The sequence below is a fragment of the Bos javanicus genome, chromosome 15 (assembly GCF_032452875.1).
Source record: "Bos javanicus breed banteng chromosome 15, ARS-OSU_banteng_1.0, whole genome shotgun sequence".
In the NCBI taxonomy this organism is placed as follows: domain Eukaryota; kingdom Metazoa; phylum Chordata; class Mammalia; order Artiodactyla; family Bovidae; genus Bos; species Bos javanicus.
Genome location: NC_083882.1, coordinates 45,144,351 through 45,158,018, shown reverse-complemented (window position 1 = coordinate 45,158,018; position 13,668 = coordinate 45,144,351). Strand labels below are relative to the sequence as shown.

At 48.8% G+C, this 13,668-nt stretch overlaps 1 protein-coding gene across 7 annotated transcripts; it reads right to left on the bottom strand.

Annotated features, from left to right (window-relative positions):
• Window positions 1–2,414: 2,414 nt before the first annotated feature.
• Window positions 2,415–13,287, bottom strand: LOC133226691 (NADH-cytochrome b5 reductase 2). Of its 7 annotated transcripts, XM_061380532.1 has the most exons (11): window positions 12,621–12,915; window positions 10,967–11,113; window positions 10,651–10,723; window positions 7,545–7,651; window positions 7,142–7,271; window positions 6,562–6,645; window positions 5,786–5,871; window positions 4,575–4,674; window positions 3,605–3,687; window positions 2,896–2,998; window positions 2,415–2,646 (listed from the first exon to the last, which is right to left on the bottom strand). In XM_061380532.1, exons 1-11 carry the CDS (start codon window positions 12,729–12,731, stop codon window positions 2,621–2,623), a joined length of 1,050 nt encoding a protein of 349 aa, XP_061236516.1. In that variant the 5' UTR covers window positions 12,732–12,915; the 3' UTR covers window positions 2,415–2,620. The 7 variants fall into 7 exon arrangements, with proteins under 7 accessions (XP_061236516.1, XP_061236515.1, XP_061236514.1 ...); XM_061380531.1 differs by having other exon boundaries at window positions 2,415–2,998; XM_061380529.1 differs by lacking the exons at window positions 2,415–2,646; window positions 2,896–2,998 and adding an exon at window positions 3,877–4,234 and having other exon boundaries at window positions 3,600–3,687.
• Window positions 13,288–13,668: the final 381 nt, after the last annotated feature.

The following is a 13,668-nucleotide window of genomic DNA, read 5'->3' as shown; positions in this document are numbered from 1 at the left end:
CCCAACCAGACCAGGGGGGCATCCAAGCCCAATGCACCACAACATAAAGACCCATGCTGCCCTCTTAGGGGGAGCCCTAGAACATAGAGCTTGGGTAAGGAGAGGAATACACTGCTAGGATGCTTCCTACACAAGGCCACTTCTCCAAGGTCAAGAAATGTAACTAACCTACCGCTTACATACAAATAGTAATTCAGATAGAATGAGGTGGCAGAGGAAACCACCACTGCTGAAAAGAATGAAAAGAAATGAGGTGAGTTTAAGAGAACTCTGGGACAACATCAAGCACACTAATATTTGCATTACTGGGGTCCCAAAAAGAGAAGAGAGAAAGGGCTCGAGAAAATATTTGAAGAGGTAATAGCTGAAAACCTCCCTAACCTGGGAAAAGAAATAGTCACCCAAGTCCAGGAAATGCAGAGAGCCCCAAAGAGAAACATAGCAAGTCACACTGTAATCAAAATGACAAAAATTAAAGCTAAAGAGAGAATACTAAAAGCAGCAAATAACATTAAAGGGAACGCCCATAAAACTACTAGCTAATTTTTCAGCAGAAACTCTGCAGGTCAGAAGGGAGTGGCATGATATATTTAAAGTGTGAAAGGGAAAATGCAACCAAGAATACTCTACCCACCAAGGCTGTCATTCAGATTTGAAGGAGAAGTCAAAAACTTTAAAGACAAGCGAAAGCTAAAAGAATTCATCACCAAACTAGCTTTACAACAAATGTTAAAGGAACGTATCTAGTGGAAAAACAAAAGGCTGCCAGTGTAAATAAGAAAATTATGGAATGAAAAACTCACCAGTAAAGGCAAACATACAGCAAAGGTATGAAATCAGCCTCCCGCAAAGCTAGTAGGGAAGATAAAAACAGAATTAGTAAAGTCATCGCTATCCACAATAAGCAATTAAGGGATATACCAAACAACTAGATGTAAAATGTCAAGAAGAGTAATTGTGAGGGTGGGGAAAGTACAAATGCAGGGTATTTAAAATGCAGTTGAAAGAGATCAACAACTTAATCATATATACATACAGACTGCTGTACAAAAACCTCAAGGTAACTGCAAACCAAAAATCTATAATATAAATACAAAGGACTCCAAACGTAACACTTAAGATAGTCATCAAGTCACAAGAGAACAAAAGAAGGGAAAAAGACCTTCAAAAACAAATCCAAAACAACACAATGGCAGTAAGAAAATATATATTGATAATTAAGTGTAAATGATCTAAAGAAAAGACACAGACTGGCTGAATGGACACAAAAAGATGATCCATGTATTTGCTGCCTACAAGAGGTTCCTTTCAAATCTAGGGACACTTACAGACTGAAAGCGAGAGGAGGAGAAAAGACATACCATGCAAATGGAAATCAAAAGAAAGCTGCAGTAGCAATACTTAGAGACGAAATAGACTTAAAGACTGTTAAAAGAGACAACCAATGGATCACTGAAGAAATCAAAGAGGAAGTAGATACCTAGAGACAAATATGAAAACACAATGTTCCAAAACCCCGAGATGCAGCAAACGCAGGTTTAAGAGGGAAGTTTATAGTGATACAGGCTTACGCAGCAAACAAAAGTTCTCAAACAACCTTACACCTAAAGCAGCTAACGAAAGAAGAAGGAACAAAACACAAAGTTAGCAGAAGGAAAGAGAGCATAAAGATGAGAGCAGGAATAAATGAAATAGAGACTACAAAAAAATAGAAAATATCAATGAAACTAAAAGCTGGTTCTTTGAAAAGATACACAAAAATTGCTAAACCTTTACCAAGATTCATCAAGAAAAAAAAAGAGAGGCCTAAACCAGTGAAGTCAGAAATGAAAGTTACAACTGACACCACAGAAATGCGAAGGATTACAAGAGGCTATTTCAAGCAGCTATGCACCAACAAAACGGACAATCTGGAAGGAATGAACAAAGTTAGAGAGGTCTGATCTCTCGAGACTGAACCAGGAAGAAAGAAGATATGAACAGACCAATTACCAGTACTGAAATTTGAATTAGTAACTTTAACTCTCCCCCAACAAACAAAAGTTACACATGAATTTTATCAAACATTAGAGAAGAGATAACACCCTTCTGAAACTATTCCAAAAAACTGGAGGGAAAGAAACACATCCAAACTCATTCTATGAGGCAACCGTTATCCTGATAATGAAAATCAGACAAAATTATAACAAAAAAGAAAATTAAAAACACTTATCACTGATGAGCATAGATGCAAAAGTCCTCAGCAAAATACTAGCAAACCTACTCATAACAGTACGTTAAAAGGATTGTACACCATGATGAAGTGGGAATATCCAAGGGCTGCAGAGATTTTTTTTCAATATCTACAAATCAATCAGTGTGATACACCATATTCACAAACTGAAGAATAAAACCCACAGGATCATCTCAACAGATGCACAAAAAGATTTTTATAAAATTGAACATCCATTTGATAAAAATTCTCCAGAAAGTGGGCATAAAAGGAATATACATCAATATAATAAAGGCTATACATAGCTTTTCATGGCTAGGTATAGCTAACATCATACTCAACAGTGAAAAGCTGACAGCATTCCCTCAAAGATCAGGAACAAAACAAAGTTGTCCATTCTCACTTTTTTTATCCAACTGTTTTGGAAGTCCCAGCTGCAGCAATCAACGAAAAAGGAAATGAATCCAAATTGAAAAAGAATTAAAACTGTCACTGTTGCAGATGACTATATATAGAAAGTACTAAAGGCAGGACCAGAAAGTTACTGGAGGTCATCAGTGAATTCAGTAAAGTTGCAGGATACAAAGTTAATACACAGGTATTTGTAATAACCACCCCTAACCCACCGCACTCCAGAATAGGACTTGGCCTTTAGAGGACGCTAACAAAGACGTACCTCTTACCTCCATTTGTTGTGCCGAGTATAAGCAATCTAGTATTCCCGGGGCCCACCTTGACTACTGCCCTGATGTGTATTTTAAACACTGTTCGCATTTCAAGGGTCTCCTACAAGAGAGGAAAGAGTGCATGTGGAGGGCGCCTGAGCACTCTAATAGGTCTGACCTTAAAAACTGCACTGTAGAAAAAAGGGGGTCAAGAGAAATGATCACAAGTTGACGTGACCCCGCTTGGATTCTGCTGGAGTTCTGCCCCAGCATTTTTGACAGTTCTGACCTCCCAAGGCACAAGATGCCAGTTCAGGTGTGGAGCAAGCCAAGGCCTACCTGTCCAGCGGGTCACCCTCAGACCCACACTAATGGGCTATCTGCCTTGCACTGAATTTTATCTCACTAAACTATGGGAAAAGACACTGAAAGGGAGTGCCTTCAAACCTCACCAGGCAAGGAGGCCCCAGAAGCCCCTTTATCTCCTGCCTCTCAAACCACACCAAAAGAGGAGTGCCAGCGTACCCGAGGGTACATGACAAGGGTCTTTGGATACTTCCCAGTTCAACGTGGTGAAGCTGAGCTCACTGTGAACTATGAACAGGACCGGGCAAATTTGGAAAGAGCAAGAGAGGCTTTAGTAGGTGAAAATCATGTCCTTGGTATAACCCAGTTTCTTCAGGTTAGGGTGCGCAGCTGTCTGGATCAGGGGCAATGGGCCACACACCAGGATGAGCGTGGACTTTCCAGGAGGAGGGAGGTGCTCCTTGATCATGTCCTTGGTAATGAAGCCTGAGCTGTACTTCCAGTCTGAGGTTAAGCATAAAAAAACTGTTGGAGGAGCCAGTTTGCATCCTTGACCCCAGGCCTCCTACCCTCGCTCCCTTAAGCCTGGGAGCTTTGTTGGCCAAAGCTTAGACATCTGTCCTACTGGTTTCTGCAGAAACTTGAGAGAGTAGAGGATGTGGGTGGGTCCAGGCAGCCCTCGTAAGTATTTACCCCAGATCCCAGGCTCACTCCTGGGATTCTGAGTCCTTGGCTGGTGTCTGCCGGCTGTAAGCACTGACAGGATGAACAGCGCAGTGAGACAGATGCACCCATGTGTAGTGTGAATCCAGGCAGAGAGCGGGAACTGTGCCCGGCAGAGGACGCGGTGGTGTTTGGGAGCCGGCGCAGTTGGGTGGCGCCCTCTGCTGGCCAGAGGGCTCTATGACAAGACAGGCATAACAGCGCTGTGTGGGAGAGGCAGCCTGCCAGCAGTGTGAGGGCTCTGTGGGGTGCGGTGTGCACTGCGGCGGCTGGGTGCTGGCTGGGGCTGCGGCCGCTGTCTGTGGTTCAACTTGCGAGGACTGCTGTCCTAGGTGAGGTGAACGGTGCCAGGTGAAGGGCTAAGTGGCCATACTGGATGCAGTGAGTGATGACTCTATGGGATGCTGTGTGGAGTGGGTGTTCAACGTGACCCAGGGATCCCTCTGATGTCACAGGGCAGTGTGTGGAGTGCCGCTGAGATGCAGACACCTACTCTCTCCTGCCCTTACAAACAAGTCAGCCCAAATCGTCTCTCCCTCAAATTCCCAGTAGGGACATAGCCCAAGGTTTCAGCCACCAAGCTCACAACCAATCAACCACCCCAGGGACTGGCTCCTGGCTGGGTCCAAGGTTGGAGCTGACCCCTGGTGGGGACAGAGGGGCCATACCAACAGGAGGCCTGTCCAGCGTGTACCACAGGTTGAACTGCGTTGGATGAGTTCTGGCAACTTCTTCCAGCTCGTTTCTCATCAAGATATCCTCCTCTGTCTTGGAAAAATAAAAAAAAGCAGCATGAGCCGAGCTCCTCCAGGGCAGCCTACTTGTCCCCCACACTAAGCACGTGGGTCCGCACACTCCTGTGCCAGTCTTCCAGTTCTAGCTTGAGTGCTACCTGCAGACTCTGGGGCAACAAGTTCTGCTGAGGCTCCGGCATCACAAACACCCTCTGGTGGAGGGAAGCGGTGGGTGACTGCCCTTCACCTGGAAGGCTGTGTCTGAGCACTGGGCATCCTGGCCCAGCTCCTGCATCCACCCTGAGTGCCAGGCAAGGCAAACTCCAATGACCCAGGATTTCCTGCAGGGAATGCAAGGGGCTAAGGCAGTGATGTAGGACACTGTATGTAATCTACAGCACTGGAGAGCTACCGCAGAGGAAGACAGAGGCTGTAGCCCCCACTAGGGAAAATGAGCAAAGCCAGAAGATCTGTTGCAGGCTCAGAGATTTGCTGCACACGAGTCCTGGACCTTAAAACTTGTCACAATCATTGTCCTAACAATCTCACGTCTAGGATTCTGTTTAAGAAAATAATCCAACTGTGATCAAGCCTAGGCACAGTTATTCATCACTGTATCATTTATAACCATGAAAACCGAGAATAGCCTGGAAAAGGAGATTTAGTAAATGATGGTACAACTTGATATAGACTGATAAAAATATTTACAAAGAGTAATAATGAGAAGAAAATGCCTGTGAGGTAATGTTGAGTGGAAAAAAAATGAAAAACTAATTGTGACTATACAGCACGTATAGGACAAAGACAAGAAAATGAAGTAAATTATTTATATGCTTCTGTATTTCCCGAAATTTCCACTAAAGGCATCTATGATTTTATATTGGGGAAAAGCACAGAACTATGTATTAAAGAAGGAAAGCTTAGTGCTTATGGTTGGTTGGGGAGACACAGTTAAAAAAACGAACAAAAAAAAAAATGGAAAAACAGGCCTAGACTCAGTTTCTCTGGCTGCCAGCAGCCCTGCTTGAGCCCAGTAAGCCCTTCCACAGCCGCAGGCACAGATCAGCATGAGCTCGGTGAGCAGGGAGGGGCCGCAAACAGTGGGACATTATTTCCCTGCTCAGGTCTGACTCAGCAGAACTGACCTGGTTGGCAAAGATGAGGGACATCACGGTCTTGTCACTGGGCTTCCTGGTGATGCAGCGGATGAGCTGCAGCATGGGCGTGATCCCTGGAACACAGAGAGCAGGCAGGCTGGCTTCCCCTCCCCCTGATGCCCACAGTCCCTGCTCTGCAGCAGCTTCACAGGTTGCCTTGATCTCGATTACTTTTCTCACTTCTGTGCCCAAAACTCAAAGTGCAGAACTACACTTCATCTTGGTTTTCTCTTCTAACGCAATAGTCCATCAAAAGCCCTTCTCATTTTCACATGGCAGCATCGGCTTTGAAACTGGACTGCATGTTCTGTCTAGCTCCCTCACTGAGCTTTTTAGTGTCTTCGTTTGTAAAACAGAACCAATGACAAGTAAATGTGGTAGTTTTTTAAAAATGCCCATTATGGTGCCTGGCGCATAGTAGTTCACATTACATGATTGTTCTCCTCTTTCAGGCATTCATTTTCAAGGGATAGGGAGCATCGGGCTTGAATAGGATCCAGGAGCCCTTGGGAGCCCACGTGTGGGCCAGCCCAGCCTGCCCCCCAAACTCACCTTAGAAGCTCCAGGGGCCCCTGCTGTAGCCCCCATGTTGGTTAAGGGGAGCAGGGCATCCAGGGTCAGAGTCAAGAACTGTCATTGACTTTGTATCCCCATTTCAAACAGCCAGGGAAAGAATCTCTTCCATCGCCTCTTCCAGGACCATGACTCCAAAGTGAGAGAGGTCTCAGGGTTCACCCTAGATGAAGCCCCCAGCTCCCTCTTACCTGTGCCCCCAGCAATCATTCCCAGGTGACGCACCAGTTTAGTTTCGGGCTCACTCGTTTTGTATGGCTTGAATACAAACTTCCCTGAAATCACAAGAGGGTACTTCTCATGTCTACAACTTGCACAAACATCATCTTGGGCCTCCTCCAGGGCCCAGAGCGGGGGCATTCTTGGGGAATAACTGTATCTTTTCTCCTGAGGAAGGAGGAAGGCACGCTGAAGTTAACATGGAGCCTCACAGAGCACTCTCACCCGTGCTAGTGAATGAGTAAGTGATGAGTGTGTGAGTAAATGGATGAGTGTGCATTCCTTCCATCCATCAACCCTTTATCTATTTTTTCAGCAATAGCCAAGTGCCTTTTGTGTATCAGGCATTGTGCTGGAGATACAGTGATGAGGAAATACCAAATCACCGCCCTACCTTCATGAACCTTATACTCTCATAAAGTGGGTATGTGAATGAATGTATGACTTCAAGGACAAGAGCATGTGACTCAAATCTTACGAGTTTTCTAGAATGATGCAACAAGAGTGGGGATATTCCTCCCAGCTGGAGGCCTAGTGTGAAGCTCCCAGTACCTGACCCATGATAGAACAGGCACCCAGATGGCCCTTGAAAAAGGATGGTGTCCCCAATTTTCATGTTCTCCAAGTACTGAGTCATCTTCCCCCCTTCTGGGTAATTAGGATGTACATTTTTGAAGTAGATCTGAAAAATAAAGCAGCACAGTTTTCACACCTTTAGACCTGAGACTGCAGCCACATACAACTCAGGAATATATTTGCTACCAGAAACTGTGAAGAGCAAATCCACTGTGCTCACGGTTGCTCTGAGCAACCCCTGAAGACTTCACTAGGAAACAGCTTCACTGTTAAATGACACTGCCAGGAAGCCCTGTCCAGGGCATGCACCCCTTCTCCACCCACTACCCTGAACAGGCTTGTGACAGTGAGGCAGCTGGGCGTGGCAGGCATCCTTTACCTTGATGATTAAGTCCACAAAGCCTAGGTCATCATCACTGGACACAGGCGTGTAAGCCCTGACCACCAGAACACCATCAATTTCGGCCAAGAGATGAACATAGTTACCTACAGAAAAGACACCAAATGTTAAGACTGAGCAGGGCCAGCCTAAACAGGACCAAGGGTTTCTCTAAAGCAGTGGCCCCAGGGACCAGGGACTGGTTTCGTGGAAGACAAATTTTCCACAGACCAGGGCAGGAGAGTGGTCTGGGGAGGATTCGAGCACATTACGTTTATTCTGCACTTTATTTCCATTTCATGGCAATCTCAGGATGTTCCACTGTGACTTTAGGGCTAGGATTTGGGCTCCTATGGGAATCCAATGCCGCTGCTGATCTGACAGGAGGCGGAGCTCAGGCAATAGTGTGAGCGATGGGGAGCAGCTGTAAATATAGATAAAGCGCCACTCGCTGGCCTACCGCTCACCTCCTGCTGTGCAGCCCGGGTCCTAACAGGCCACGGACCAGTACCTGATCATGGCTGGGGACTCCTGCTCTAAAGAGTTGAGCTTCGAGGGGTGAGGGGGTGCATATTGTGGCAGGGCGCATGGGAGGAGGACCAAGAAGGAGTGGAGTCCAAGTCCAGGATGCCTGGATCCTAGGCCTGCCCTTATCACATGTGCAACCCTGAACAAGTCACTTCACCCCATACACCTGCCCTGACTCCGTCATAGTGCAGTTGTGAGTTTCACTGACTAGGAACCTACTGTTGTGTGCTTACTGTGTCCAAGTACTCTGTGGAGCAGGAAGAGCTAACTAAAGTTGGAGGCTGAGTATTAAGAATTACAGAAAAGTATTTCCTTTTTAAAGCAAAACATGCTGCCTTAATAAAGTCATTTCTTCCTTTATCACTGGGGTCTATGAATGAATCACAGCCCCCTCATCTGTATCCTGCTGCCTGGGATGGAGCAGGCCTGGGCTCACAGGTATGTGCAGCCTCAGGATTTACATATCCATAGACCATGAGTTCCAGCAGAAGCACTGTGTCTCCCTGGCCCATGGCTCTGCTGAAGGGCAGAGTGAAGTTTTGAACCATGTAATTCTGCCTCTCAAGGGTAGACATGAGCGGACCATGGTGGCCAGAGTCCTATGGATCCAACATCACATGATGAGCTGGGCCACTCAGGTTTCTGTTGGATCCAACCTGGGAGACTTAAGTGACTAAGGCAATAGTGGTGAGGTCAAAAGCTGCAATTAAGAGATGGCAAGAGGAAGTTCTGTGTCAGAGTATCTGAGTGAGAAGCTGTGTGTGCACAGGACAGACAGCATATGCAGACAGAAGCAGAGATCCAGGGAGAAGGAGGAGAAGGGAAGGAGGAAAAGGATGGAGGGGGCATAAACCAACGTCTTTGAGGGGCTCTGAAGCCTGACTATGGGTTAAGAAAGAACAGGCTTAGGATGGATAGACAACAAGGTCTTAACTATATAGCACAGCAAACTATACTTAATATCCTGTGATAAACCATCATGCGAAAGAATATGAAGAAGAAGATATAAAACTGTGTCACTTTGAAATTAACAGAACATTGTAAATCAACTTTACTTCAATAAAATTTTAAAAAGGACAGGCTCAATGTCTCTGGCTATGGCCTGGTTGGACACCAGGGATACCCAGGAATAAACACCTGCAGCAGCTTCCTGCTGAGAGCTCATTTGATGCTGGAAACCTCAGAAAGGCTCTTTCAGATGCAGACAACCTGGGCTTGGCGTGGCAGCAACCTCAGAGAAAATGGGTCCGCACAACTGGTCCTGAGCCCCCATCTCTGACCAGCTTCATTTCGGCAAAACTGGGACGCATGAGTGCTCCCTGAGTCTTCGTAGCCGACTCTCCCAGAAGCCTCTAAACTACTTTTCCCACTAACTGTGCACTGCCCACACCAGGTCTGAGGAGAGTGGGTCATGGCAGTTTCTAAGAATTCTACTTCTCAAAGGTTTTCATTCTTTAGTTTTCTTGCCAATAGGACTGGCCTCAGAGGCCAGGCAGCGGGCTGGAAAGCAAGCTGACACTCAGCTCTTAGGGCTGAAGAAGAAGAGAGGAAGCAGCAAGGAGGCTCAGGGGCCAGGCTGGCTGCCCGTGGGTCATTTCCTCACTTGAAGAGGTGATGTCAACGTCTGTCCCCTGCACACAGGACAAGCAGGCTCTGGATGAGGACCTCCACCAGGAAGGCAAATAGCACTAGCAGTCTGTACAAAGTTTCAGGCTCTGGGCCTAGCAGAGACTAAGACTGACTCAGCCATCTGGTGGTGGTACAGATTGGCGTTGCTGTGCTCAGTTGCTCGGTCATGTCCGATTCTGTGTGACCCTATGGACTGTAGCCCGCCAAGCTCCTCTGTCCTTGGAATTTTCCAGGCAAGAATACTGGAGTGGGTTGCCATTTCCTACTCCAAGGGATCTTCCTGACCCAGGGATCAAACCTGCATCTCCTGCATTGGCAGGTGGCTTCTTTACCGCTGTGCCACCTGGGAAGCCTGGTGGTACAGATTAGAAATGGCATTAACTTGGAACTCTAGGACTGTTCAGGCTCGTACCCACAACGGGTACCTCTGTGTGCATGGGTCTGAAGCCCCTGCTGAGAATCCATGTAGTGGGCTGGGGGGAGGACACCAGTTCCTCCTGCCTCTCCAAACGTTCAGGGCCTTTCTCCCTACATAGGGGAACATCAATTCCTCCCATCCCTCCCAAGTGCACAGCACTTTACAGTTTGAATTTCACATCCATCCGTCCCTTCTCACAATACCACCAGTAGCAGACAGGCCTGGGAAACCCCATTTTATAGACAGAGGTTCAGAGAGGTGAGGGACTTGCCTAGAGTTGCACAGCAAGGAGCTGACAATGGGATCTTAGACATTCTGACTCTAGAGGTGCTTCTTTTCAATGCTTATTACAGTATCAGTTTTGTGTCAACCCAAATGGAACAATGAGAGAGGGAATGGACTGTCCCCAAGCCCATCTCCCCACCTCTCAGAGCTTATGTGGCTCAAGCAAGGTAGCAGGGTAACCTCTGCACCTCAGCCAAGTTTCTGACGGGAGCAGAGTGCTCCCGGTGGTGACAAAACCCCACTCACCTACAGGAAGCCCTAGGGCATGGTCCAGGGAGGGCAGTCCAAAGCGGAACCTCCGAGTGTTGTGGCTGATTTGCTGATAAAGTAGAGACAGGCTCTGTCAGCTTTCTGGAAGTCTTGCTGGGCAGCTCAGATGCCTGGGAAAGGAGCTCTCCACACGCATACACAGACGTGTGTGCTCTGGGGAGCAAACCAGAGGCCACGAGGGCCCACCCCACTGCCCTGGCCTCCCCAGCCACCGCAGGCCCCACACCTTGTCTTCCTCTCGCATCACCCCACCCCCATCCCTGACAGCAGAGGGGGAGGGCTGCCCCATCACCTCTTTCTCAATCAAAGGCAGCGGGTACTTGGTATCAGAGTTCTGTAAGGTGATGTGACGACTCTTCATCACGTTCTTGCTCTTCCGGGCAAACAGGAGCACGGTGATCCCAATAACAGTGACAGCGAAGAGCAGGGACGGGTCCTCCTGGACACAGTGTGAGCAGGCCCCTCAGGTCCTGCCTGCCCTAGGCAGGACAGCCCTCAGGCACGGCGGAATCCTCTCCACACCAAAGGCACGTGTGAAGCTGGACTGTGCCTGAAAGAAGCTAGGCAGAGGTAAAGGTACCAGAATGGAAGGCAGGCTGAGCCTCGGGTGGACCTGGAGTGTGGGAAGAGGCCAGCTGCAGATCAGACTAGCTGGGAGGTTCTAAACTCCCAGCCAGATGGCCCAGAAGTGCTAATGTCACCAGGCCTTTCAAGCCCATCTGTCTCTATTTTGGCTGCAGTCTAGGGTGCAAGCCCTGGAAGTCTCTCCCTTGAGGTGGAGGGGGTGCTTCTAATACGCAATTTGGAATGAAAGCCTCAATCCTCAGGGACAGAGCTAAAGAGGGGGGATTAGTTGTTGACATCTAAGAGGTATAGGGCTCCCCTCCCCTACTCCCTCCTTCCAGGTCTGGCTAAGGCAGAGGTAGGGGTGGGGTGAGTACCCCTGGTGCCAGAGCTGCTCCAGGTCTTTGCTCAGAATCCACCAACTCCCACCCTTAGCAAGAGTGTCCTTGCTCACAACCTGCCAACTCCCACCCCACCCACCCTTAGCAGGAGTGGACATAAATCTTTAAGTTGAAGAGTTCAGAGATAAAGGAAGTTATACGCACACACAAAAGGAAAAAATAAAAAAACAGATGGAACCAGTTGAGACCACAATGGCAATGAATCTGAACTCCAGCAGACCCTGAGTCCTCATTTTACTATATGAGCATATTAAATGACACACCTATTAGTAGCTGGGCTTCCCTGGTAGCTCAGCTGGTAAAGAATCCACCTGCAGTGCAGAGATCACTGTTTGATTCCTGGGTCAGGAAGATCCCCTGGAGAAGGGGGGATAGGCTACCCACTCCAGTATGCTTGGGCTTCCCTGGTGGCTCAGAGAGTAAAGAATCTGCCTGCAATGCGGGAGACTGGGTTTGATTCCTGGGTTGGGAAGTTCCCCTGGAGGAGGGCATGGCAACCCACTCCAGTATTCTTGCCTGGAGAATCCCCATGGACAGAGGAGCCTAGTGGACTATAGTCCATGGGGTCACAAAGAGTAGGACATGACTGAGCGACTAAGCACAGCACAGCATTAGTAGCCAGGACCAGACATTAGGACCAAAAATGGATAAAAAGGGGGTAGCACCCCACTCCCTCATAAAAAGCCCTGCCCCTTCCCCATAGACTAATGCATTTTATCCTTGTTACTCTAAATACATACTGCCAGGTGGGCAAGGAGTTGATCTGTGAACTTAGTTCCCTCTTCTCCATTCTTTGGCCACTGAATCAAGCTTGTGCCTTATACTCTCCTACGCAAACCCGAGTGGAAAAGGCACTCTCCCTGCCACCAAGCGAGGGCCCCAACTGAATTCTGTAACAGCTGATTTGGGATACTCCATTACCTTAGCACCCAGGATACACCCACACCCTTCGAGGCAGGCCAGTGAGGCCTTGGCACTCACCTGCCAGGGACTCCACGGGGCTCCTGCATCCGCCCCCCACCCTGCCACCCCTCCAGCGAGAGGCCCGCCGGCGGGTGGATTTGGGAAAGGTCCTCCCGGCCGTCTTCTCATGCTGGGAGATCCCCGCCCCACACTGGGCCTTCTCAGGCTCCGCCCGCCCAGTGCCGGCCCCTCCCAGGCCGGCCGGGATAACACCGTCCCCGGGCTCCTCAAGGCCGTCGGGGGTCCCGGGGACTCTGCCCGGCTCCCGCCCTGGGTCTCTGGCCGCTTCCTGCCAGGCCCCCGGCTACTGGGAACCCACCCGGAACCAGCCGCTGAACATGTCGAAGGGACGCTGTCTGGGAGGCCGGGAGGACTCCAACAGAAGCTAGGCCTGGAAACGGGCACCGGGGACGGGCGGTGGGCCCCTCCGTCGTCCCCACCGTGAGGGCCAGGGTTCCGAAGCTTCTTTCTCACGGGATTCCGGATCTGCTCCAGCCCTGTCCCCAGGACCCCAATCCAGGGGCTTCCAGGGCGGAGCTGAGGCCCCGCGCTGGGATCTGGGGGCTGCCTCGCTCCTCGTTTAACATCCCTTGTTTATTACGTGGCTGCCTCTGTATCCTGGTCCTCTCGCCGGACACGCTGAGCAGCTCTGGTGGAGAACTTCCTCTACTTGCTTGTTTACACCTGTGGCAAGGCTGGAGGAAGGCTCTGCTGGTCAAAGAAATGGGAATCCACTCCAATTCAGAAAGCACAGAAATATATACAGCAGACATCCATAATGAGCTCCTACTCTGAGCCTAGTCCTTGACCAGGTGTTTGGACGGGGCGGGTGGTGATTGAGTTAAAGAGAACAAAGCATTCATTCATTCTCTGTTGGGAGAGATGATAGGTACCCAACACAAGCCCAAAGAGGGTGCAGAATGGCAGGCGTAGATAGCTTTGGGGGGACTTCACAGCAAATTTCAGAACTTTGGTGATCCCCTCCCCCATCAATTCTCCCATCGCCAGTGGCAAGGGTGAATCCCTGCCTCCCGGCCTGAGTAAGACAGAGAAGCCAAGAAATGGA